General features: G+C 42.5%; 1 protein-coding gene across 5 annotated transcripts; it reads right to left on the reverse strand.

The window, feature by feature from the left end:
• Positions 1 to 5,213: 5,213 nt before the first annotated feature.
• LOC112250731 (regulator of nonsense transcripts 1) lies at positions 5,214 to 26,295 on the reverse strand. 5 transcript variants are annotated; one of them, XR_002953567.2, is made up of 25 exons: positions 25,893 to 26,295; positions 25,110 to 25,249; positions 24,869 to 24,958; positions 24,607 to 24,774; positions 24,043 to 24,223; positions 23,605 to 23,766; positions 22,471 to 22,558; positions 22,135 to 22,233; positions 21,401 to 21,524; positions 20,976 to 21,135; positions 20,584 to 20,702; positions 20,211 to 20,375; positions 18,941 to 19,055; positions 18,589 to 18,732; positions 18,222 to 18,435; positions 17,664 to 17,781; positions 17,375 to 17,531; positions 16,969 to 17,111; positions 16,483 to 16,657; positions 16,146 to 16,227; positions 10,873 to 11,034; positions 10,359 to 10,585; positions 9,042 to 9,164; positions 8,029 to 8,909; positions 5,214 to 6,220 (listed from the first exon to the last, which is right to left on the reverse strand). XR_002953567.2 is itself a non-coding variant. In XM_024421125.2 (24 exons), the coding sequence occupies exons 1-23, from the start codon at positions 26,061 to 26,063 to the stop codon at positions 9,045 to 9,047; spliced, it is 3,306 nt and encodes a 1,101-aa protein (XP_024276893.1). In that variant the 5' UTR covers positions 26,064 to 26,295; the 3' UTR covers positions 8,026 to 8,909; positions 9,042 to 9,044. The 5 variants fall into 5 exon arrangements, 4 of the variants coding, with proteins under 4 accessions (XP_024276893.1, XP_024276891.1, XP_024276892.1 ...); XM_024421125.2 differs by lacking the exon at positions 5,214 to 6,220 and having other exon boundaries at positions 8,026 to 8,909; positions 21,401 to 21,509; positions 22,474 to 22,558; XM_024421123.2 differs by lacking the exon at positions 5,214 to 6,220 and having other exon boundaries at positions 8,026 to 8,909; positions 22,474 to 22,558.
• Between the last annotated feature and the right edge of the window lie 1,457 nt (positions 26,296 to 27,752).

Consider the following 27,752-nt stretch of genomic DNA (forward strand, 5'->3'; position numbering starts at 1 on the left):
GGGCAGCAATCAGTTGAAGAGCATGCACTTAGATTTACTAGCATTTAAAAGCAGTTGGAGGCCATGGAATGAGTGTTGTATGGCGTTGAAGCTCGTTTGAAGGTTTGTTAGCACAGTGTCCCAAAGGGCCAGATGTATACAGAATAGTGTCGTCTGCATAGAGGTAGATCAGAGAATCACCAGCAGCAAGAGCGACATCATTGATAAATACAGAGATGACTACTCACACAACTCCTCTCAGAATCCCTCCACCTTGACCCATATCTTCCTCTATTTTCTTCACTGCCTCAGCATATGACCACTTCTGCGCTACTCTATTCACCCCCTTGGCATTTTTCCTATTTTGTTGCCTTACAACCTGGAATTAAAATAGTTTTTTTGGGGGGGGGGTCATTTGATTTACACAACATGCATACCACCTTGAAGATGACATTTTTGTGTGAAACAAACAAGAAATAGGACCAAAAAAAAAACAGAACTTGAGCGTGCATAGCTATTCACTCCCCCCTAAGTCAATACTTTGTAGAGCCACTTTTTGTAGCAATTACAGCTGCAAGTCTCTTGGGGTATGTCTATAAGCTTGGCACATCTAGCCACTGGGATTTTTGCCCATTCAAGGCAAAACTGCTCCAGCTCCTCCAAGTTGGATGGGTTCCGCTGGTGTACAGCAATCTTTAAGTCATACCACAGATTCTCAATTGGATAGAGGTCTGGGCTTTGACTAGGCCATTTCAAGTCATTTAAATGTTTCCCCTCAAGTGATGTATGCTTAGGGTCATTGTCCTGCTGGAAGGTGAACCTCTGTCCCAGTTTTATTTTACCTTTATTTAACTAGGCAAGTCAGTTAAGAACAAATTCTTATTTTCAATGACAGCCTAGGAACAGTGGGTTAACTGCCTTGTTCAGGGGCAGAGCAACAGATTTTTACCTTGTTGGCTCTGGGATTCGATCTTGCAACCTTTCGGTTACTTGTCCAACGCTCTAACCACTAGGCTACTTGCGCCCCAGTCTCAAATCTCTGGAAGACTGAAACAGGGTTCCCTCAAGAATTTCCCTGTATTTAGCGACATCCATCATTTCTTCAATTCTGACCAGTTTCCCAGTCCATGCAGATGAAAAACATACCCACAGCATGCTGTTGCCACCACCATGCTTCACTGTGGGGATGATGTTCTCGGGATGATGAGAGGTGTTGGGTTTGCGCCAGACATAGCGTTTTCCTTGATGGCCAAAAACTCAATTTTAGTCTCATCTGACCAGACGTGTTTGGTCAGGCTAGAATGAATGGGCGAATTCGAGCGTATCCAACGACCAATCCTGTCATCCATTGAAGAAGCATAGTGACATCAAAAAAAATGCACGATACCAAGAGTATGATTTTCTGGCAGTTCAGATGATAATTCTGAACACAAAATAAAGTATATTCTATATAATTGTCATCTGGAACTTTGTAAAATGTTGGATTTCTCCTCTCTCGTGCTGTCAGATTGTTGAATCAACCAATGTAAACCAAATCAGAAATGATCTGATGACCCATATGGCATCTTTTGTTTGGTGCTCACACCTACCATGTTGGGCATCTTCGGATAATTTAAGTACAAATTCTAGAGCAATAACTGACCAAAATGTCATTTAAAAGGCATATCTTCTGGAAAACAACAATGTAATATAATGGTCAATGTTGTGTAATGTTTAAACTTGTGTCCTTTGCAGGGAATTGGCCTACCAGATTGCCAAGCAGTTCAGAGTCCTGGGAAAACCAATGTGCTTGCGGGACCGCATCATTGATGGAATGAGTAATCTCGATTACCAATGACACTGCCTCTTATTGCATTGTTATTCATTTGACCAGCATGTTCAGGTGATGTTCCATACACATATGATCACATAGACCTTAGAGCTCTCCATGAAGCCCCACGTCGTTGTAACCACTCCAGGAAGAACACATTCGGATCTCCAACACATTCAGCATCAAGAAGATCCAGTTTCTGGTAAAACAAAGATTTAAAAAATATAGTTTCTTCCACAAAGGCCATGTTTGAGGATGTCTAGGTGAGGATTTCACTGACAACCAAAACAGTGTGTCATGAACAACCTTTATTTCCTCGGGTTCTCAGATTTCCCCCCCATTAGGGTTTATTTTTTTGTATTGCCTTCTAATAGGATTTCAAACCAATTTAGTTAAATTTCTTCTGCATACTTAAATTGTAAATATTTTTCTCGTAGGGTCCGCACAGCAGAGGAGTTGGATCAAAAGGTACATCCTGACACCAGAGAGAGATGCCTACCTGGTGCATCTGATCCAGAAGTTAAGACGAGCATGACAACTGGTCCATCATGATCTTCACCAAGACCTGCAAGTAAGGACTCCTTCACTTGGAGATGACTGAAGAACCTAGAACAATGACTATGTGGATTATAATAGAACCAATAGAACATGCTGCTGCATCATGGCCTTCAGACACATCAATATAGAATGATGGTTAGACATTGAATCATTAATGCATTGCATTATTCCTACAGGAATTGCCAAATCCTCACAATGATCCGGCAGAAATTCAACTCTCCTTCCATTCAATGATGATGCGGGTAAACAACCCGAGCTCAGACTGTAGCTTTGTATTCATTAATGGGTTACAGGACAGGTTAAAAGCACATTTAACACGCGTCATAATAAGTAACGTTAATTTGGACAATGTAAACAGAATCTTGGGGTGGAAAGCTAGATTATTATTTGTTTTGCTTTCTCGTTTGTCCAGAGGCCAAACTGAAGGAGTATCCTGTTGAAAATCCTGACTCAAATCAACGTGGCCAGACGCTAGTGTGAAATTGTATGAACACATTCTGTTTATATAGACATTTCCCCTCGTGAACATGTGGCCGTTGGATAACATGGGCTCATATTACAGCTGTGACTTCTCACCATTCCTTTCGTGTTGCAGAAACCTGAGTCAGCAGATGTTCACTCAAAAAAGGAGACCAACTAGAGAATATGATTGGAGGGGAACGTAAGTATACGCACTCACCATGAGCCACAACACCAAGGACAGACTTACATTTTTTGCTGCGATAAGGGTTCTAGACGATTTTTCCCGACATTCCAACTACTATCCTGTCAGAGGATCCTGGAAAGAAAGGCTGAACTGGATAAGATAAGGGGTGAGAAGAAGTTGTTCAGGGAAAAGGCACATGAAACCATTCAGAAGACGCAACATGGGATTCAGAAAAATAAACTGATGAAGCAAAAACTAATTCAAAAGAGAAAAAAAAGGCAGAGAAGTCCATATAATGCAACACTGTATATTAACAAATTGTGTATATATACAGTACATACCGTAGCCAAATACATTTAAACTCTGTTTCACAATTCCTGACATTTAATCCTAGTAAAAATGCTCAGTCTTAGGTCAGTTAGGATCACCACTTTATTTTAAGAATGTGAAATATCAGAATAATAGTAGAGATAATTATTTATTTCAGCTTTTATTTCTTTCATCACATTCCCAGTGGGTCAGAAGTTTACATACACTCAATAAGTATTTGGTAGCATTTAACTTGGGTCAAACGTTTCGGGTAGCCATCCACAAGCTTCTCACAATAAGTTGGGTGAATTTTGGCCCATTCCTCCTGACAGAGCTGGTGTAACTGAGTCAGGTTTGTAGGCCTCCTTGCTTTTTCAGTTATGCCCACAAAGTTTCTATGGGATTGAGGTCAGGGCTTTGTGATGGCAGCTCCAATACATTTACTTTGTTGTCCTTAAGTAATTTTGCCACAACTTTGGAAGTATGTTTGGGGTTATTGTCCATTTGGAAGACCCATTTGTGACTAAGCTTTAACTTCCTGACTGATGTCTTGAGATGTTGCTTCAATATATCAACATTATTTTCTTTTCTCATGATGCCATCTATTTTGTGAAGTGCACCAGCCCCTCCTGCAGCAAAGCACCCACACAACATGATGCTGCCACCCCGGGGCTTCACAGATGGGACGGTGGTCTTCGGCTGGCAAGCCTCCCCCTTTTCCCTCCAAACATAACAATGGTCATTATGGCCAAAGTGTTCTATTTTTCTTTCGTCAGACCAGAGTACATCCCCATGTGCAGTTGCAAACTGTAGTCGGGCTTTTTTTTAAGGCGGTTTTGGAGCAGTGGCTTCTTCCTTGCTGAGCAGCCTTTCAGGTTTTGTGGATATAGGACTAGTTTTACTGTGGTTATAGATACCTTTGTACCCATTTCATCCAGCATCTTCACAAGGTCCTTTGCTGCTGTTCTGGGATTGATTTGCACTTTTCGCACCAAAGTACGTTCATCTCTAGGAGACAGAACGTGTCTCCTTCCTGAGCAGTATGATGGCTGCGTGGTCCCATGGTGTTTATACCTGCGTACTATTGTTTGTACAGATGAACGTGGTACCTTCAGGCATTTGGAAATTGCTCCCAAAGATGAACCAGACTTGTGGTCTACAATTTGTTTTCTGGGGTCTTGGCTGATTCCTTTTGATTTTCCCATGATGTCAAGCAAAGAGGCACTGAGTTTGAAGGTAGGCCTTGAAATACAGCCACAGGTACACTCCCAATTGACTCAAATTATGTCAATTAGTCATTTAGCCTATGAGAAGCTTCTAAAGCCATAACACCATTTTCTGGAATTTTCCAGGCTGTTTAAAGGGCACAGTCAATTTAGTGTATGCAAACTTCTGACCCACTGGAATTGAGATACAGTGAATTATAAGTGAAATAATCTATGTAAACAATTGTTGTGTCATGCACAAAGTAGATGTCCTAACTGACTTGCCAAAACTATAGTTTGTTAACAAGACATTTGTGGAGTGGTTGAAAAACTGGTTTTAATGACTCCAACCTAAGTGCATGTAAACTTCCGACTTCAACTGTATAACAAGATCAGTTGCCCATTATTGCGCCGAGTTCAGGTGCAACATGTTTCATAATCTGTAAATGCCAAATAAATGGCAAAATCACTTTCTCATTGTTCAAACCCTTTGACATGCAAGCAACCTTTGTTTCTGTTTCACAAGAGAGGAATCATCAGGTGAAATGTCTCGATTAATCTTCACTGCAACTAAAATACTAATTCCTGCAAATCCAGTGCAGTTTTTCCATAGTGAGAATCCAAATGCTGGGAAGAAGGAAAGCATACATTACCGTATTACCATTACCGTAAAAAAAAAAGTGTTCTTATCCATTGATTCCTGCAGTATAGTTTGGTAATATACTTTTAATACATTTCTAGTTAGCAGTGCTGGCCATGTAACAGATGACAAACTTTGATAGCAGGATTGCTGTATTTCATTTCAACATAAGTATAATGTCACCATCTTAGTAAAAAGTATAAGGAGCAATGCTATATTCCCTGCTGGAATTCTTGATGTGAAATACAGTAACATAATCAACATGGAAAAATGCATAATGTTGATCAAAAAAGACCATTTGTAAGCATTTCTTCAACCATGACTAGCTATTTGACAGCAAGATTGTCATACAATGTGTTTTGGATTGACATATTCAAAGTCAGGTGACGACAAAGAAAAAGAAATGGACAGCAGAGGACAATGCAGGTGGTGAGCTAAAATGAATACATTCTCAATTTGGTGCTCGAAGCATCCAAATGACATTCCTAAAAACTGATAGAGGACTCCTCAAATAGCCAAGGATTCCTCAATATAAAACAGTCCCATGGACAGTTTATTTAAATTATTGATTTAAAACTTTAAAAAACCCATTATTTAATCCCCCTTTGTCATCAGATAACAAATTAAACCATATAGTGTGGTTTAAGTGTCATTTTGCTGTTCACAACCTCACCCCTGGCAGGAAAATCATGCAAAAAAGAAAATACTGGGGGGAAATTACAATTCACAGAGGGTTAAGAATGGAGGGTTTGGGAGCCATAGGAATTTGGAGCAAACAGATGGGCGAACTATAGGGAAGCCAAAAGTGTAAAAACACTCATAAAATAGAAGTTACAAAAGGAAGGCCATTCTACCAACCTGGTTTAGTGGCAACTCCTAAGAGAAGGAAGGTGGCTTAAACCAGCTCGTACATTCAGTAACCATTCAGAAACACTTTGACTCAGGTTCAAGTGATGACTCTGTGGGTTTCAATGTCACAACCTACTGGTCACATTCAGCGATTCTTTCTATGAAGTTGGTATATGCTGGCTTAGGTTGCTTTCACCTGCATTCATGTTTGGGCTTCTTTATACCTGCAAATAACCAAAAGGAAGTTAAGGGTACTGATTCGGATGCATTCATTCTTTTTAATGTGATAAATCACGGTCACCTTGTATGAAAATCAGTACCAGTGGTAATTTTACTGATTGTGTGTAACTGGTGTGAAATGGTTTCAAATACTTTGGATTTGACAACTTAATTCTAGTCATGTAGCTAACATTCTGTACGCACGAGTCACATTCAAATTTGAACGCCAATTGACTCTCCATACTAAATAACCAGATTCGGGGGATGAATCTTCAAGCCTTATCCTTCTTCCAGCCACCATCCTAGTCTATTCCTTAACTGTTACACTACATGACCAAAAGTATGTGGACACCTGCACATCGAACATCTCATTCCAAAATCATGGGCAATAATATGGAGTCGGCCTCCCTTTGCTGCTATAACAGCACTAGATGTTGGGACTTGCTTCCATTCAGCCACAAGAGCATTAGTGAGGTCGGGCAACTAGGCCTGGCTCGCAGTTGGCGTTCTAATTCATCCCAAAAGACAAACCATTTCTGTATGGACCTCACTTTGTGCACGGGGGCATTGGCAGGCTGAAACAGGAAAGATCTTTCCCAAAACTTTTGCCACAAAGTTGGAAGAATCGTCTAGAATGTCATTGTATGCTGTGGCGTTAATATTTCTGTTCATTGGAACTAAGGGGCCTAGCACGAACCATGAAAAATAGCTCCAGACAATTATTCCTCCTTCACCAAACTTTACAGTTGGCACTATTCATTCGGGCAGGTAGTGTTCTCCTGGCATACACCAAACCCAGATTCATCCGTCCGATTGCCAGATGATGAAGCGTGATTTATCACTGCAGAAAACGCGTTTCCACTGCTCCAGAGTCCAATGGTGGCGAGCTTTACACCACTCCAACCGACGCTTAACATTGTGCATGGTGATCTTCGGCTTGTGTGTAGCTACTCGGCCAAGGAAAGCCATTTCATGAAGCTCCCGATGAACAGTTACTGTGTTGACGTTGCTTCCAGAGGCAGTTTGAAACTCGATAGTGAGTGTTGCAACTGAGGACAGGCGATTATTACGTGCTACAGTCCCATTCTGTGAGCTTGTGTGGCCTACCAAATCGCGGGTGAGCCATTGTTGCTCCTAGACATTTCCACTTCACCAATACCAGCACTTAAAGTTGACCCGGACAGCTCTAGCAGGGCAGAAACCGACTTGTTGGAAAAGTGACATCCTATGACGTTGCCACTTTGAAAGTCACTGAGCTCTTCAGTACGGGCCATTCTACTGCCAATGTTTGTCTATGGAGATTTCATGGCTGTGTGCACGACTGTATACACCTGTCAGCAACGGGTGTATCTGAAATACCTGAATCCACTCATTTGAAGGTGTGTCCACATACTTTCGTCCATGTAGCGTATTTCACACCTAGCCACCTGCAACTTCAATAGTAACACAAAAGTGTGTAGACTATAGTGGAAATCAGTTTCCATTAATAGCTCAGTGTTCATGCAGATGGATCTTACATCCACAAGGAATTCCCCCAAGTAAAGCATTCATTCAAAGCCGCTGCCAATCTATGCATAAAAACATTTAAAACATAGAATATTATCCGCTGAACAGCACAGCGACATCTCATGTAACCCCCCCCCCTTTCAAAAGATCAAAAAAGCCTTTGCTACAACTTCAAATAATATTGAGTCAATATTCTTCAATGCTGGTCATTTTTCTATTAAATATTTTTTGCCTTTTGCGCTCTGCAATAAGGTACTTCAAAAACAAATAGTCTCATGATTAAAGATCTCTTGGATCCAGAGCTCACCACTTCAGAAACCTTCCTCTGATATCCCCATGCCACTCAACTCCACCAGACTTCCAGTTAACCACCTGTTTCTGAAAAGACCTGTTGAAAAAGCCAAATGGTTCCGAAGGCCATCAAAGGCATTTCAATTCAAAGTTCTTTATTATCAGACTTAGCGGAGAAAACTTTTCAACTCAAAGTTGAACGACGATGTGAACTGCCACTGTTCCTCTTGGAGACTGTTCCTCTTGGAGACTGTTCCTCTTGGAGACTGTTCCTCTTGGAGACTGTTCCTCTTGGAGACTGTTCTTCTTGTGGTCATTTGATGAGATTTCAGGTCTGAGAGTTGAGATCAACACCGCAAGTGATCAACATTGAGGTGATGATTTCCTATGTTGCCTGCTTGAAGTGTTCCACACCCTCCCCCCTCTACTTTCTTGTTATCCGCTTTCGAGAGTTAGTGCTCCCCCAGCCAAGTTGCTTGAGAACTTGTCTTTCTTTCTCTGTTAGCTGATCAAAGAGCAAGGTCCTCTGGATAACTGGTCATTCTCTCAGACAGAGGTGTGAGGTTAGAATGGGAGGTGGGAAAAGGGTTGTGGAGGGAGGGAGTTGTTCCTCGTTTCGTCTTCCTCACGACAGCTCGACCACTGGCCACCGTCTTCCTCTCGCTTTCGTTCCCATGTGCCGGCAGTGGTCCCTCACTCCCACACGTTCCCTCTTCCTGGCCGTCCGTTTTTTCTACCACTCTCTCGCGATTGGTTGGTTTCTCTCTCCCGTTGATTTCACACGGTGGTGCTTCAGTTGTAGAGGAAAACAGGTCTCCATTTTTTGTTTTTATTACTACCCAGATTAAAATGCTGATGAACTAAGCTCAGCTCAAGCCTAGCTCCTCTTCCAACAACCTGAGAAAAGGAAACAATAAGGATATTCAAAATGGCTTCCGCCAACACGATTATTGGTCTGTACAGTGGAGGTCAAATCAATAACACTTCTTGATGACTCTAGTACCGTGGGAATGCGAATAGTTATCTTACACTCTAGTACTGTGACAGTCCAGTCACTCCACCATGTTGGTATGCACGTTCACCCTGGTAAGTCGAATCCTGCGACAGAGCCACGTCGATCTGGGACTTGAACTCGTCACCTAAATAACTGTCCTGTTAAAACAGAAGGAGAAACACCCAATTACATCCAAAACATAATTCGTCCAACTAATGTTTCCTACATTTTTTCAGCACTGAGCAAATTTCAGGTCTGCTGAGCGCAAACTTGAATGTTGTGAAAACTCTGTGCAACTTCCAGCGCGCATTTACTGTGAACACTGAGGCTGTACCCGGTTTAAGTTAGTTTTAACAGTGGCCAAGTAGGCTACTGTGGCTATTTGATCATAATGTAGGCCTATCAGAGTGGTCTACCATCAAAAACAATCGAGGAAATGCATCTCATATCATTTTAACATGGAAATAGCTGTTCTATCATTCAGCCTACAGTAGCAGCCAGTGTGTGGTGTTCAATGTAGGCCTACATTCCATGAAACTTTAGAAAAGAACATGCATGTTGTGTTGTTTGATGCAAGAAACCACTTTACAAAATAAAATGCATTATTATTTCCATACCATTATTACAGAGAATCAGACAAATTATGCTACCCTCTGCCTATTTATTGGCTACTTAGCTTATTCAAGCCTGCCTCAAAGTAAATGGCACAGATCCATATATGGCAATGGTCTATTTGCATATAGGCCTACTGCAGCTCTGATTGGTAATGCCGCACGCTACAACAAAATCTCTTGTGTAGTTAGTTTTGCATTCTAAGTCTTGCATAGTTATTTTTGTTTTGGTATGTTGCATTGAAAGTGGCTAATATTGCGCTGATTCGATCACAATAGCCACAGTAAAGGGAAACGTTGATAGTGTTAACAGGGAAAACTAAAAAGTTGAGTGAAGTTCAATCCCGTGCTTCCCTCCGTGGGACAATACTGTATTTCTTCTGCGCGCCCGCACGCAGCTTAAAGGGGACATTGCTTCCAACACATTTCCCTAAGAGTATCAGATGTCAGCAATATGAACCTCCACCCAGCAAATCAGAGGTGGCATTATTACCATATTGCTTACGTTATTATTACCATACTGCTTCCTTCTTGGTTCAAGCAATGTCAAAAACATTACATCTAACCAATGGGAAAGGTGAAGCTGTTATAATCTTTTACTTATACCCATCTAATCCTCTCAGATCTCCACAATCACATAAAAAGAGTAAGGTACGATTTGGGATTGGGCATAGGAGTACAAGGCCAGATTCTGATTTGGTATTAGGTAGTAAAGAGTGGAGTTTAGGCCGGTCTTGTTACCTGGGAAAGTTCAGGCTGGGAGAGGCCAGGCTGGCTCATCTGGGAGGGCTGACTCATTGTGATGTAGCCCTGGGTGAGTGGCCCCTGGGAGAAGGGCTGGGAAGATACGTCCTGGCTAGCCTGGCTGTTGTGCCCGTTGGCCTGCCCGCTGCTACCGTGGTTCCCCATGCCGCGGGTCCTCTGGCGCCCGCCACGCCCCACTTTGCCCTTCAGCACCCCACCACGACCTGGGTGGCACAGAGAGAGTATGTTCCCGCTCACTTATCAAACACACGAACAAACAAACAAACAATGAACATGCATTACAGACGAGAAATAGCAGGGGTACGAGGACATCTCCAAACCCCCATAACATAATATCACCAACAACAGTACCACATGAAGAATACTCTTGTGAGCAACACAGAGACTTCTGGCCATTTGGATAATGTCCAACTTCTCAGGGCCAAATACAATATCCACCAGTCAATATATGAACAACTAATGAATAGTAGTTGTTTTGCTTCCTGCTCACCTGCAGCAGGGCCGTTGGCCTGGGCCAGGTAGCCTGGCGGAGGCATGGGGGGCACCACCAAGTTGAAGGGAATAGGCATGTTCATGGCCGCCATGTGGGCTGGCCCAGTCCCAATCATGCCGATCTGATCGTGGGTTTGGAAATACATGTTGGATGGACGCCCTGTAGAAAGAAACACACAGAAAACATGTCACAGTAGTGTGTGAGCGGTCTCATTGCTGTAGGACGCGTTTGTTGCATCTAGCAATGCAATAAAGTCTGGTGCCACCTTACAGTTCTAGCAAGGCATTAGCCTACAGTACCTTCAGAAAGTATTCACAACCTTGACTTTCCCCCCCAAAACATTGTGTTACAGCCGGAATTTAAAATGCATTCAATTTAGATTTTGTCATCACTAGCCTACACACAATACCCCAAAGTGGAAGTTTTTTTTAAATAAATTTTTTTATAAAAAAATGAAAAGTTGAAATGTCGAGTCAACCCTTTTCTTATGACAAGCCTAAAAAGGTTCAGGAGTAAAAATGTGCTTAACAAGTAACATAATATAACAAACAAAAATATAAAAATGCAACATGCAACAGTTTCAAAGATTTTACTGCGTTTTTAAAAATGTATTTAACTAGGCAAGTCAGTTAAGAACAAATTCTTATTTACAATGGCGGCCTAGAAACAGTGGGTTAACTGCCTTGTTCAGGGGCAGAACGACAGATTTTTACATGGTCAGCTCGGGGATTCAATCTAGCACCTTTTGGTTACTGGCCCAACGCTCTAACCACCAGGCTACATGCCTCCCCTGCGTTAGTTCATATAAGGAAATCAGTCAATTGAAATTAGAGCCTAATGGATTTCACATGACTGGGAATATGTTGGTCACAGACACCTTAAAAAAACAGGTAGGGGCATGGATCAGAAAACCAGTCAGTATTTGGTGTGACAACCATTTGCCTCATTTAGAGCGACACATCTCCTTCGCATAGAGTTGATTAGGCTGTTGATTGTGGCCTGTGGAATGTTGTCCCTCTCCTCTTCATTGGCTGTGTGAAGTTGCCGGATATTTACATTTTAATTGAACCTTTATTTAACTAGGCAAGTCAGTTAAGAACAAATTCTTATTTTACAATGCCGGCCTACCCCTGCCAAAACCGGACAACGCTGTGCCAATTGTTTGGTGCCTTATGGGATTCCCGATCCCGGCCGGTTGTGATACAGCCTGGGATCGAACCAGGGTCTGTAGTGATGCCTCTAGCACTGAGATGCAGTGCCTTAGACCGCTGCACCACCGGGAGCCCCAAAAAATATAGGCGGGAACTGGAATGCGCTGTCGTACACGTCAATCCAGAGCATCCCAAACATGCTCAAATGGGTGAAATGTCTGGTGAGTATGCAGGCCATGGAAGAACTGGGACATTTTCAGCTTCCAGGAATTGCATAGAGATCCTTGCGACATGGGGCCGTGCATTATCCTGCTGAAACAGGAGGGGACGGCAGTGGATGAATGGCCGACGATGGGACTCAGGATCTTGTCAAGGTATCTCTGTGCATTCAAATTGCCAAAAAATAAAATACAATTGTGTTCGTTGTCCGTAGCTTATGCCTGCCCATATCACAACCCCACCATGGGGCACTCGGTTCACAACATTGACATCAGCAAACCGCTCGCCCACACAACACCATACACATGGTCTGCGGTTGTTAGGCCGGTTGGACGTACTGCCAAATTCCCTAAAATGACATTGGAGGCAGCTGATGGTAGAGAAATTAACATTAAATTATCTGGCAACAGCTCTGGGTGGACATTCCTGCAGTCAGCATGCCAATTGCACACTCCCTCAAAACTTGAGACATCTGTGGCATTGTGTGACAAAAGTGCACATTTTAGAGTAGCCTTTTATTGTCCTCAGCGCAAGGTGCAATGATCTGTGTAATGATGATGCTGTTTAATCAGCTTCTTGATATGCCACACTTGTCAGGTGGATGGAGTCTCTTGATAAAAGGAGAAAATGTTCACTAACAGGGATGGAAACAAATTTGGCCACACAATTTGAGAGAAATAAGCTTTTTGTGCATGTGGAAAGTTGTTGGGATCTTTTATTTCAGCTCATGAAACATGGGACCAACACTTCAGTTTATATTATGTTTCAGTGTAAGTTGCATGAACTGTGTGCAATAATAATGTTTAACATGACTACCTCATCTTTGTACCCCACACAGAAAGATAATTGTAAGGTCCCTCAGTCGAGCAGTGAATTTCAAACAAAGATTCAACCACAAAGACCAGGGAGGTTTTCCAATGCCTCGTAATGAAAGGGCATCTATTGGTAGCTGGGTAAAAAAAAGCAGACATTGAATATCCCTTTGAGGATGGTAAAGCTATTAATTACACTTTGGATGGTGTATCAATACACCCAGTCACTACAAAGATACAGGCGTCCTTCCTAACTCAGTTGCAGGAGAGGAAGGAACCACTCAAGAATTTCACCATGAGGGCAATGGGGACTGTGAAACAGTTACAATGGCGGTGATAGTTTTCTCCGAAAGGATGGATCAACAATATTGTAGTTACTCCACAATACTAACCTAATTGACAGAGGGAAAGGAAGCCTGTACAGAATACATTTTTTCCAAAACATGCATCCTGTTTGCAACAAGGCACAAAAGTAAAACTGCAAAAAATGTGGCAAAGCAAGTAACTTTTTTTTGTCTTCAATAGTTATTTGCCTCAAAGTTATCTTTGGGGCAAATGCAATACAACACATTACGGAGCACCACACTCCATATTTTCAAGCATTGTGGTGGCTGCATTATGTTATGGGTATGTTTGTAAACGTTACGGACTAGAGAGTTTTTCAGTATGAAAACAGAAACGGAGCCTAGCCAGGCAAAATCCGAGAGGAAAACCTGGTTCGGTCTGCTTTCCACCAGACACTGGGAAATGAATTCACCTTTCAGCAGGGCAATAACCTAAAGCACATGGCCAATTCTACACCGGAGTCGCTTACCAAGAAGACAGTTAATCATCCTGAGTGGCCAAGTTACAGTTTTGACTTGAATCTACTTGAAAATCTATGGCAAGACCTGAAAATGGTTGTCTAGCAATGATCAACAACCAATCTGACAGAACATGAAGAACTGTGAAAAGAATAAAAGGGCAAATGTTGAACAATCCAGGTGTGGAAAGCTCTTAAGAGACTTAAAAGACTCACAGCTGTATGGAGTCAGGGGTGTGAATACTTAAATTAAATGAGATGTTTCATTTTCAATAAAACGTGCAAAAATGTCTAAAAACATGTTCTCACTTGGTCATGATGGGGTATGGGTAAATGGCTGAAAACAAATATTTAATTCAGTTGTGAATTCAGACTAACAACAAAATGTGGAATAAGTCAAGGGGTATGAATACTTTGAAGGCACTGTAAATGTTAGTGGGCTATTGAAGAGGTTAAAGAACAAGTTAACGCATTATAAAACAATGAAAACGAAGTGTCTACGGATACAGAGATTCTGTATCCCAATTTGCCCAGGCTAAAAATACAGATATATCTGCGGATGTGCCGGATATTTTTTTGATGTAGCAGAGTGACCACTCTGCTGCCTACGTACTGCTGCGCTCAGTGCTCCCCTGCCGCTCCCCCCTACTCGGTCGCCTTCGTCTGGTCACTGGTGTAGCCTACAAAACGTCATGTTGTACACTAAACTGTTCTAAATATTGCATTCCATGCCGCAGTAAGCATAAGCACACGTCTTCAAGTTCTTTTTTTCAGGAGAGGAGTAGGCTACAGCTATGTACATGTTTGACACAAAATACATTAGACATGTTAGTACAAACTTTGTTGCCAGTATTGCAAACATAAGCATGACACAAACAGGCAGTCTAGCAATATCATGTTCTTAGCTGCGGAGTTTACATGCAGCCACTTACTCTCGCCACGGTACAGCAGCATATATGGCATAACTATGACACCGAGCGATGCAAAACAAACCTGCCCATTGTCAGACTCTTTTTACCGGTCTGGATACATGCTCGGCTGCCCAGAGGTGGAACGCAGCAAGACAGATACGCAGTGTAATTAGAGATTGAATTCAATTTTTTTCCATCATCAACCCAAACACTGACTAAGTCACACAGGAGGCAGACATGTGTACGATATGGCAGCACCTATAAAGATTAGCCTACATCACACAGCACGCTGATTGTTTCTTGCTCCAAAGTGTAGGGCCTGCATCCTGCTTGTGCACCTGCGATATCCGTTACAACAGACAGAAGGCTGTAGCCTTCATAATATATAGGGCTGACCCCATTTAGTCGACTGGTCAATTGTTTTGTCGATAGGCCGTTGGTCGACCGAGATTTCTTTAGTCAAGCAGAAGCAAATAGAATTGTTTTAATATGGAGTACAAGACACCTGTCTGATTCGTGCCTGTTTCAGTGGATTAATCCATTGTGAAGGCCGTGGGGATGGCACAGTCTATCGCTCTAAGACATGTGCTACTGAAATTGTATGTGTTACACCTGTCTGAGGCTAAACTGAGCAATCGGGAGAAGGGCCTTGGTTAGAGAGGTGACCAAGAACCCAATGGTCACTGACAGAGCTCCAGAGTTCCTCTGGCCAGACAGAAGCCACTCCTCAGTAAAAAGGTACATGACATCTTGCTTGGAGTTTGCCAAAAGGCACCTAAAGGACTCTCAAAGGGTTGAGGGAATAGGAAATTATTTTCCTAAACAAATGTGTCTATATTGTATATGGGGAAATACACGTTTAAAAACTTGACAGATGACTCTCGGTCAAGCAAGATTTATTTTGGTCGGGGACAGCCCTAATAATATACACTGCTCAAAAAAATAAAAGGGAACACTTAAACAACACAATGTAACTCCAAGTCAATCACACTTCTGTGAAATCAAACTGTCCACCTAGGAAGCGACACTGATTTCATTCAGATCTAGGATGTGTTATTTTAGTGTTCCCTTTATTTTTTTGAGCAGTGTATATGTTTTGGAATGTTTATTCAAATCGGCGCAGGGTTTTTAATTTAGCTGTTTAAAAATAGGAGTCAGAGACATCATCATGGTTCAGAAGAGGGTGAGTAAAGAGCAAAACGTGAAGAGAGGAGTGTGAGCAGCAAATACATTAGAAAAACAAATGTGTGTAAAATAACACATGCCGAATGTGATCCGGAATGTTAGCTTTGAGAAAGAGGTTTCCGGAAGGCGTGGGGAAAAAAAACTCTGTATCCGTAGCCACGGCCTTATATTAAACACTTTCCCCACTAACCTGCGCTGCTGCGATCGTAGGCAGACCCAGGGATGAGGGCCTCACGGGCATCATACATGGCAGTGCTCATGAACCGGGCTCCCTGGAACACAGACAAGGGTTCAATACCCTCAAAAACACAGTGGCACTGCTGTACTGTTGTCATAACATTGCTGTAAATGGCATTACATATTGGCCAAAGTGTTACTGAGGTAAAAGTGTTAAGTACTAATTTAAAAAAGGATATGAGGGGAATAGACTCATCATGGGTTCAATACCCACACTGAAAACATGTGCCAACTGTACACTCCAACACATCCAACATATAATGCGTGTTCATGCAAGTGTGATAACTCACAGGGTTGATGGCATTGACCAGCTTGCGGGGCCTGCTGAACTGCATCAGGCTCTCTCTCAGGTTGTTGAGGGGTCCCTCCACCAGAACCTTCTGCTCCTTGTAGTAGTTGAGAAGGTGGTTCCACAGAGGCTGCTTGGACAGGGCCTTTGGGTTGCCCACAATGATCACCCCATACCTGAAAATATACGTTACACACACACACAAGGAGAAATCTATCTAAGGACAAGGCAGTCTCAAACTGCACCATTTTGTCTACGGTGTCAAGGATGAATGTGGACAGGGATTCACATAGATTTTTTGATGATGCATTCTATACTGTTCCACTGAGGCTCATCACGATTCATCATCAAGGCTTCTAAACTACCATGACTTTGAACACAGACATCCTATGAAGTATGTAATTCTATGACTTTGTCCATACATATTTGAAACTGTCCATCCAGAGAAGCTGTGGTGAGAATGAAGACTAATGGTCCAGATGCTTACTTGGCTCTGGTGAGGGCCACGTTGAGACGGCGCGGGTCATTGAGGAAGCCGATGCCCTGGTGCTCGTTGGCTCGTACGCACGACAGGATGATAAAGTCCTTCTCCCTGCCCTGGAACGCGTCCACGCTGGCGATCTCAACCTCCTGATAGCAAGACAAGAGGATAGAACCATGTTGTAACATTGGTCATCGAGACCTGTTGCATTTGGCATTGGTCAAATGGCAACAGGGATCGACAGAACTAGCAGCGCAATATTATTTTAAGATTTTATAAGTCTACCATCTGCAGAACAATAACAAAGCAAATCGATATCACAAATCATGTTCTTGAGAAGACTGTGACAACAAAAATATATTGAATTGTTTTTTTCCCCAAGACAAGTGCAAGTTCAGCTATACTGCTGTACCTGGTAGAGTTTTGTATGGAGGGAACCACTGAACTGCATGTACTGCACCAGGTAGGACCTCTGGCCCTCGTAGGGGGTGATGATGCCTATCTGGTCAGGCTTGGCCCCAGCCTTCAGCAGCCTGGTTGTGATCTTCTCCACGTTGGCCGCCTCAGTTCTGGGGAGAGGACAGTGTTTAAAATGGTTCCAGTCAAACTAAATGAAGAAGACGCACTCTATGTGCATTTCAAAATAGCAATCAATTCTGTTGATGCTTTGAGATTAACCTTGACAGGACTGTTAGCCGTACCTGTTCAGGTAGGACGTTCCAGAGCTGGCTATTTCCTCCTGGCCTTGAGTTACATAGAAGAACATGGGCTTGTCTGGCTGCGGCCACTGGAAGTCAAAGCCTTTCTTGATGCGGTCAGCTTCCCAGGATAAACAGAGAATTTGTCAACATGGTTAGTATGGGAATTGGTCTTCAATAATTCAGTGAGATTGAACAAACCTAAAATTGGCCATTTTATTCAACAGCAAATAGGTGCACAAGAGCAATATGCTTTGAGTTGCAGTCGATTTCAGAATGGCCTAACAAACTTCCACAGTAGAGTAAATGCTTTATACTCAGTGTATGAACACAAACACTGCTTGAATCCAAAGCAGATCTACACTGCTACTTCTAGATCTTCTAGGGGTGAACAAACACACTTTCTACAAAAACGTCACATGTTCTAGATGCAAGGTACATTGCTGATAATAAGTGTGAATTATTTTGAAATGAAAACATTTTTTTACATTTTATTTTTAACACATGACAATTCAAAAGCTATAATATGACCGAGAAGCCTGGTGAAAACTTCTAACTCACCAGCGGTGACTCCGTTCTGCAGGGAGCCCTCGTAGAAGATGTTGGAGGGGAAAGAGCTAAGGGCCGGGTGCATACGGTACTGCACCTGCAGACGAATGGGCCTGATGCCCAGCACCACCAGACGCTCAAACAGAGACTGGGACAGGCCTGCTTTGGCTGCCTTCTTACACATCACTACTGGGCCCAGCTGGCAGTGGTCTCCCACCAGAATGAGCTGTGAAGGGGGGAATTAATGATGAAATGACAATCAATTAACCAAATATTCTCATGGGCTTTTACATTGTTTTCGTCTGGATTGAGTAAGTCACGGACAATTGACCTAGTTGAGCTGTTTATCTTGAACATAAATTGGTGTGTGTGGTTGTACCTGCTTGGCACCCAGGACCACAGGCACCATGCACTCTGGCTCGGTGGCCTGGGTGCTCTCATCAATCAAGATGGAGCGGAACTGCATCTTGGCCAGGCGTGGATCTCCTGCCCCCACACAGGTACAGCAGATCACATCCGCATTCTGCCGAGGGACAGAAGAGGAACAGTGGTTAACAGGTTAACAGTTGGTTTGAAATTGAAGGAACGGGGAACCCATATCACCTTCGCTAGGTCAAAAAAAAAAAAAAAAAAAAAACATTCTACTTGACAGCACCTGCCATACTCTTCTCATAATACTGCTGTGACATATCGGGCGACAAAGGTGTAAGTGTTGTAAAAGTCCTCCTCACCGTGAGCAGCTCTCGCTCAGCGGTGCGCTTCAGGGCCCGGTAACGCTTCTCGTCAGCAGACGACAGCTCCCCGGTCTCATCCTTCAGCTGCTGCAGCTTCTGCAGCTCTGGCATACTGAGGGTCACACCAGACACAGAGCAGGCAAAGTGGGTTGAGTCATTAGTAGCCTTGCCGAGAACCTGGCTTCCCTAATCGGAAAACCTGGTGAAGTTAATGGCAGAAACTAGTTCCAAAGGGGTATAAAGCCGGAGTGAATCAGTGACGCCTTGCAACACCTCAAACCAATTAAATGCCTTGTTTGGGCGGAGCTCCGAAGGTGCCCACTAGAATAGTGTCGTAGGAGCAACGGTTCTCCATCTCATTTCAAACTGTGTATGCGGCGGCGATTCCTTGAGAGTTAAGGACACAAACCTGATCCTTGATTATTGACATCAGATGAGAAACTACTATTACCATCGGTTTCTCCACTTTCAATAAATCAGACTGCCACACTAAACTATTACCACGGCCTGTAGGTAGACACGCCATAACTTCTCTTTTTTTTTTTGTAGGGTGCAGAGAATTTGTAACGCCTTCGACTCGATTTGTGTAGAGCACATTTCTGCCAAAACAGAATTCAGTTTTTTCTCCAGGTTCTCTTCTATTTTCTGCGATGTTGCAAACTAGCATACGCAACAACCCTCTGCAAGTGTGGCCCTGGTCACATGTGAGAGTTACGGTTCTTGAAATTGAACATCCAATAAAATGTAGCCGCTGGAAGCCATCAGACCAATCAAGCCATTTCGGATGATATAAAGTTCTCCAGACCTCCAAATGAGGTGTGACAACAATGACAACAATTTGGAGGTATGGCTATGCGAAACTAAGTCTGTGGTTGCATTCCCCTGCTCAGAAGTTGCATGCATTAACCAATGTTTACGTGCCACGTCATCGACTGTGTCATCGACTTACAGATTGCTATGACAATGTGGTTAGCGGATAATTAAAATACTTATCCAGGCGTTTTAAGATTTGGCATGAGTTAGCAAAGCCCGAGCAGAGGAACACCCCCATTAGAAACACACAGAATTAGAGTTATTATATCTATCAAAGGTTCTGTTGTAAGTGCTTAAAAAAATCCATCCTTCCCATTCCGTAATTCTTTGATATTCAAAACAGGGATAATACACCGCTACAAGCATTAACATGAGTGATTACGAGAGCACTACTACATGTAAAATTCTATTTCAGACAGTGCTAACAAAGACTTCATTTCCCAGCATGCCCCACCTGTCCATGTTGCGGATCTGGTTGTGCAGCGCCAGGAATGAGACGGGGGAGTCAATGGCCTCTCTGCTCTTAGCACACAGCCGGACCACCTTCAGACCTGACATGTGGATCTTCTCAGTCAGCTGGTCCACTGCGATGTTACTGGGAGCACACACCAGCACGGGTCTGCAGGAACCAAACACAACAGATGAACGCAGAAAGCTAGGGCAACGTGGAGATGCTTTTGATGTGCGTCGCTTCACATTCTTGTTAAGTACAATAACTTGCTGTAAGTCGTTCTAGATGAGAGCTTCCGCTTAACGACTTGAATGTAAACTGCACACGAAAATGCTTTAAAAAGACACATATGCATAGTGAGTGTAACCCATCTTACCCGTTGCCCTGCCTGGCGAGCTGGTACACTATGGTGGCAGAGGTGACAGTTTTCCCAGTGCCGGGGGGGCCTTGGATAAGACTGAGGGGTCTTTGCAGCACAGTCTTCACAGCATACACCTATTTTACACACACAAATCAAAACATTTATGAAAGCTGCGCAAAGAGCACATGGTAGTACGGGGAATTAACATCTAACCCCAAATGAAGTTCTTCGTGATTATAAGACGACGTTACTATAATAAGGTTTCCCCATTATAAGAGTAAATGTCACATTTTCTGTGATCATTCATCCACTAAAACGAATGGTTAAAAATGCAAACAAGTTCAGTTTCCGGCAGTCAGGTTGGGTCAGGTCAGATGAGGTGTTAAGAGTGTGTGTGTGGGTCAGACCTGAGAGTGGTTGAGATCGGGTAGGCCCTGGGCAGTGAAGCGTTTGGGCAGCTGACACTTGATGATGACATCCTCCACCTCGTGGCCCAGCAGTTTGTGGTAGATGTAGCCTGACACGGACGTCTCGTCCACAGCAAAGGTCTTCAGGGCACTCTGCATTCTGGAACCCAGTGGAAACCAATGGGTTATGGTGGCGATAGAGAGTGACGTGATTAACAGCAATAATACCAGCTAGTACCTTCATATCATGTCTTATTCATTCAATTATTCAATATATATAATATATATCAGGAGTTATGTTTGGGATAAATCATGTGAAACGCTGCCGAAGCTAAGGCATTAGTACTCTGGAAGTCACGTTAAGAACACCAGAGCGTCAACAACCAAAGTAGAACTGCTTAAATATTCCTATCGGCTTGTCACACCTGTCAAAGGAAGTGGACTTCCACACGAAATCCACCTGGTAGTCGTGGGTTGTTTCCACAGGTGCTCCGACACTGCTGCGCAATTCTATAGCAATCTCATCTCCATAGTCTTTCACAAAGGGTGCTAAGGAAATAAGTACAGCAAAATAGCCTTTCCTCCTTGTGGAATGTTAGAAAGAAAAAGACGTGCCCCCATCCCCTCCCCCACCCACTTGAACGGGGCTAATAGTAGGGAAGAAAAGCAAGGTCTACAAAACTGTAGATTTTCCCCTACATTAGCATATATCAGATACACTAGCCAGGTGCAAACTAGAGGGGCATTAACTAATGGGTGGGCTTCTCCTAAGGGAGTTCCATGGGGTATTGAACCCTTAATAATTTGGTTTAAATTAGGCAATTATCTCCCAATAAAATATTATTTATTTCTGCAAGCCTTTGAACATTGCAACCCAATAACGTGGCTAGTATCATTAGACGGATTACCTCACGTTTTGCATTGGTTACCAAGAACTAGTCAGCATTTGAGACATTGAGAATGTCCAGATTGGCTGATAAGTTGAGATACAAAATTACTTCTTTTTTTTCTGACCCCCACCATGGAAAAATAAAGATGGAGAGGTGGATCCTATTTGTTAAAAAGGGACCACTTTGAAAAGGTGGTCAGAAGGGTAGAGATGAGCAACCATTGACGAATTAAAGTTTTTCTTCAGAATGGTCTTTTAGTTAAAGGATACTGTCTGGGACTTTGATGACATGGCCGATGCCTTTCCAAAGTGGAGCCAGGTCTCCTTTGTAGCGCAGACAAATCTCATCTCCCTGCATCAGCCGCATGTCTGTACAAACCACCACAAACAGAGACACATCAGAAACACTTTGCTCAAAACTATAAATCACAAAATATACGAATAATGGTTCCAATGAGGCGGACAGAATACAATACCGTACACACACGGCACGACACAAAACAAACACACCACCAGGGATGCAGGTATGGGATGCGTGGGATGCAAGGGTTCTCTATGCACAGCAGAACAACCGGTAGACAGAGAAAAGTCAATTGAAAGAATTACCACCTGAATCCGTCTTGGGCAAGGAGAAATAGGCAATCCGCTTTTTATTCAGCCCCAGGTCCCACCTGACCGTTATATTATCTTGGGTCTATGAAGAGTTCCAGATGAGAACAAGGGAAACAATAAATAGGACAAGTTAGTCCTCATACTGTTATTAGCTACATAAAAGAAAACTCAGCCCCCTTGCTATGTTCAAGTACAATTTCCTTTTCTTTGAATATGCATCGTTCCTTGCACATGTTCACTGATTTGACAAATTTGGCCGGGTTATAGCAAGGTTTCCACCATTATAATTTTACCTCACAAGACAGATAAAGTACTGCATGTAAACATTTAATAGAGTGGGTATGTTGTAGTAGGCAGTTGCACAGTAGACTCATGTGTGACTGATGTTTTGTTGACTTAAAGGGGAGCTTATGGATGATCTTGGGCCCTATAAAATCAGATTTAATTTTTGATTAATTCTGTTTTTCCATGTTTCAGATTTCCTGCCTGTTTTCTGGTTTTCGCTCACTAAAACACACAAAATATATATTTAAAAAACTACAAAATTGGATGTTCCAAATCTACAACAATGCTTAAACTGCATCAGAAGACCCCATTTGAGGTCTGGGGGAGAAATAAGAAAAAATCTAAGAATTTTACATTTTTGGGTAGATACCCTTAATTCAAGTGTGCACTAGCAAGAGACTTTGGTTTTTCTGTAGTACACATGTGAGTGCAGAGTCTGCTTTACAAATCACCACTGGATTGATGCAAATAATCATGATATCATTCTGCCAGGTAGGCATAGACTACTTTGCAATTGATATTTAATTGAAAAGGTTTTTGGGAAAGCCTTTCCATCTACCAGACGATAGTTATCATTAGCATCATCGCTATCAGCCACACAAAGTGGTAGACAAACTCGCACACACAGACAGGGGCATTCCCATACTGCCTCTTCAGAATGTTGAAGGTAAAAACTGAATCAACGCATGACTACAAAGTTCAATACATTTAGTCGGTTTCCTAATATGTTCAATACATTTTTGAATATTGTTTAATGTCTGCATTCTGTGACTCCATCCGGGTTCTCCACATCGCAGATTTTTAAAGGGACCTAATTATCTAAAGGGGATGTGGAGGCTATACCTGGGACTCTTTAAGCTTTTTGTCGTAGTCGGCCTCCAGTTTGACAAGGGGGCCGAAGATGTTTTGGTACTGGTAGGCATCCTCGTAGCGCAGCAGCACATGTTGAGGCTCCTCATCTACACCGGGCTTCTCCAGATCCTCCAGAGTGGCTGTTGGATTGTCCTGAGACGAGAGGATGCACAGGTTCAAGCTTTCATGCACGTCCATATATGGTAACACTGACTGATTCCTCCTACAGCTACTGATAGGTGTTGGTAGGGACTGTCCCTGCCTAGTTTTGTTGCCCTTCTGCCCCAAAAGAGGTCTTGATTTGTTGAATGAACCCCCCAGTATGTTTGATGCTGTGGTGTTTCATGGTTATTTCTGAAGTTAAGATACGTGTACAGTGCATTGTCTACTTCATGGCCCTGGATGGGTTGAGTCGAGTCAGCCCAGTACCTTCCAGAGCTCCTCTAGCTTGTTGATCTGTTGGGCGGTAATCTGTCGGGCCCGGAGCTGCTCCTGCTCCGAGGGGATCTTTACCAGCCAGGACAGGAAGCAGCGGTCCTGGATCAGCGGCTGCCACTGGGAGCTGTCCCAGTTTATGTCTTTCAGGCTGCTCTGACTGGCACATGGCTGCCTAAGAGCACAAACATTTGGATATGGTCAACTTACACTTGCATTATCGAAAGTCTGTTCGACAGAAGATTGTGCTGATCTCTTGCCATAATAGGACATTCTCAAATCAAGTTTATAAGTCATATACACAGTTTATAGCAGGCATAAACGGTGCAGCGAAATGCTAACTTGCAAGCTCTTCGCTGCACCTTTTCAACCTGCTGTAAACGGTGTAAGTGACAAATAAGCGTTGATTTGATACTTACGTTTACATCACGGCCTCTATGGCAACACGTGTGTATACTGTCAAATCTATGGTAATAACACACACACAATCAGTCTCTCTATCACACCACACACACAGCATTGGCCATCATTCCCTCTTTTTCAGCACATTATACACACCTGCACAGCAGCACCACCACAGAGTCGGCCTTGGCGGGTATGAAGCCCAGGAGGAAGACGTTGCGACAGCCACAGTTGTAGCACTCCAGCACCGTCTCGCCCAACGGCCCGTCTTTGTGCAGAGTCACCTCTTTGCATTTGGCTCTCACCAAGTGGTTTACGATGTGGCTGAACGAGAGCATGGAAGACGATCAACTTACATACACACGCATGTTATGAATGCATTTTTTTTGTGTGGATATGATGCTGTCGTGATGCATACCTGCCAGATGTATTGCCACGTCCATTGCAGAACCACTTCTTGCTTGTGTTGCAGTACACCACACACGCAGGATCATGGATGCCACAGTAACTGAAAAAAGAAACATAGCAACAGGCCCTTTTATGATTTCTCGGTCATACGTATTTACTCATAAATCGGGTGAAGCTGCACTGAAAGCAATAACAGAGTTATAATACGTTTATATTACAACAGTTATTATTTTACTTTATTTACAAACTACCTGCAGGCATGCAGTGGGAGGTCTTTAGTGTAATAGGTGTCCTCTTCATCCTCCTCAAAGTTCAACTCAGAGAGAATTTGGCTCGCCTTGGCAACATCATCAACCCCTCCATTGTGAAGCCCTTCATTAGGACCATTCACCTACAGATAGAGTATGGTTGAATTAAGACTGAACTATTGCTATGGCACTATAGGTAACGTTAGAAACATATTTAATTTGCCACTACTATGAACACATACAACTTTAAAAAAGGTCAAACAACACAAGCCAACTTTAAATTTGTGGACGAATTTTTTGGTTTGTAGTCAAACCACTTGATGAATACTTGGAACTGCTGCAGAACGTCGTTACCCACATCGGTACTGTTGTTGTTAGTTAGCCATTTTAGCATGACCAACATTTAGCACATGTTTTTGGCCTTTCATTTTGGAGAGGAGGAAGTCATACGGTGTTAGACAAGAAGCTAAGTTAGCTAACTAAAGCTACCTTACACTGTTAGCTATCACCAACTAACTTTGTAATATAGCCAGCCCAGTGACGTGTAAAAAGTGATTGATACATATAATGCTAGCTAGTTAGCAAACAAGTTAGCTAGTCAGCTAGCTAGTACGATCACTGGCTAACAACGCTTTATAATATTAGCTGGCTAGCTAACTGTTGATAGCGTAAGCAAACAGTCAACATTGTTGGTGGTGGCGAGCAAGCAAACTAACGCCTTAACGTTACTTGTTAGCTAGCGTGTTTGGCTAGCTAACGTTAACTGTTGACATGAAGAATAGAAACCTGATTGTCCAGCTGACTCTGGGTGTGGCCTTGAGTTTGTGTCTGGCTAGGTAGGGTAAAATCGGTAAACTCGTACTCCGAGCCCTGGGTATCTGCTCCAAGTAGCTCCGCTTCTTCGGTGTCCAGGAAGGTGAGCGTTTGAGAACTCGGCCCGTACGCTTCCACACTCATCTCGACACAAGTTGCGCGTCCTAAACGGACTCCGATGCGGCGATGAATATGATCAAGATCTTCAGTGATATGTTTATCAATGCTGATATCTGTGATCACCGCTTCTGCTTCGAGTCTGATTTGAACCTAAACAAAATTCTAACCGCACCAGAAATTAAACCGAAAACAACTCGAGGCGCCTGAACTCCAACACCAGTGACGAACTTCCTAGCCACACAACGTGCATAGAGAACAGAAACGCAAATGAAGGAGGATGAAACTATTATTGATGGATTGATTGATATTGGTGACTAAACTCTATTTTTTATCATGTCAAAAAAAATCAGTAGCTCTCAACTAGAAGTGTTTACTATGAATATACTTATGATTGGAAGAGAATTAACATTGTGTGTGGGTTATTCTCGAGGCACAAGGGAAACCAAAATGATGTTCATTTATTTATTCAAACGTTAATGAGGTTCATCTTTTTCAATGCTTATTTTTGTTTACAAAACCAACCACTAAATAGAAATACGGGAAAATACAGAGGAATTTGATATACATCTAGATGTCATAAAATATGATATACATCTAAGAACAATAGGCCTACACATTGAGACAGAGGAGCATTTATAGGTTGGTATAGATGTTAGGCATACTGGGATCGATGTATGTAGGAAGTTTATTTCTAAATGGTAACCTAGTGAATATTCTACAGCCCTTTCCATTATTACATATGGCACAGGTCAGAAGAGTATCCTCAAAGGAAATTGGTCACCTCAACAAGCATTTGGGGACATAGGCTTTCACATCTGTGAGTATAGTCACAATTTAATCACATATGTAATAACCAGTATGTGACAGTGTGAAGGAACACATAAACAACACAAAGACAAATCTCCATGGATACAGTCCATGAACACTCAAATACCCAGTAAACACAAAACATATTTTAGGCAACAAAATTGCTTATGACAGTTGTTCTGGGAAGAAGATACAATTCATCTGGATCAGTTACTGAATGTTATTATGTGGTTGTACCACGAGAGGTATGACATGTCTTTTAAAATATAGATACAACACGGGAAGAAGCTGTAATGGGAGACAACTGAAAACAAATACTGTGTTATGACAAAAATACAAGAACAAAACTAAACCAGCTCAATGACGTTCATAAAGCTGAAACATCCAAAACAATTCAGTCAATAAAGTAAAAAAAGAAAGTGCTACAGAAATGCAAGAACTGGGTCCAATTCTCACCTGGCTGCCTACCTGCCCACTTCATCAAATTAAATCCTCGGCTGAGATAAGCATACTGATCTGATAAAGTTCATTGAACAACAAACATCAAACATCGCCATACAGCTATCAATCAAAGTTGGGCCCACAGACTTGAAAATATGAGAATAGAACCAAACCGTTCCCTGATATAAATAACCGTAGTAAAAGGCACAACTACAACTTCTTAGAAAAATACTCAAGAAACAATAAGAAATCCATGTAAACGAGCAACATTTGGCTTTTGCAAGTAAGAGAAACTATCTGAAATTGCTGTTTTTTTCCACCCAAGAAAAACAACAAACAAAAGTTTAGATAACATTGGGGGGGATATGAAAACACAATATGCAGTTTACTTTAAATTAAAAAAGTCTGCTCTACAGAACATTTTTCAGGTACATTAAAAATTTCTATACAACATATAAATCCAGC

Source organism: Oncorhynchus tshawytscha, linkage group LG05 (genome assembly GCF_018296145.1).
Source record: "Oncorhynchus tshawytscha isolate Ot180627B linkage group LG05, Otsh_v2.0, whole genome shotgun sequence".
Classification (NCBI taxonomy): Eukaryota; Metazoa; Chordata; class Actinopteri; order Salmoniformes; family Salmonidae; genus Oncorhynchus; species Oncorhynchus tshawytscha.

What these genes read in the sequence shown, in the direction of transcription:
- LOC112250731 (XM_024421121.2), bottom strand. Translation starts at nt 26,063, where the DNA reads ATGAGTGTGGAAGCGTACGGGCCGAGTTCTCAAACGCTCACCTTCCTG. An exon ending in GCCCAAGACGGATTCAGGTG is followed by an intron (nt 22,234 to 22,470) that starts GTAATTCTTTCA and finishes TGGTTTGTACAG; the next exon opens with ACATGCGGCTGATGCAGGGA. An exon ending in CAGATCCGCAACATGGACAG is followed by an intron (nt 19,056 to 20,210) that starts GTGGGGCATGCT and finishes TGTGACCCTCAG; the next exon opens with TATGCCAGAGCTGCAGAAGC.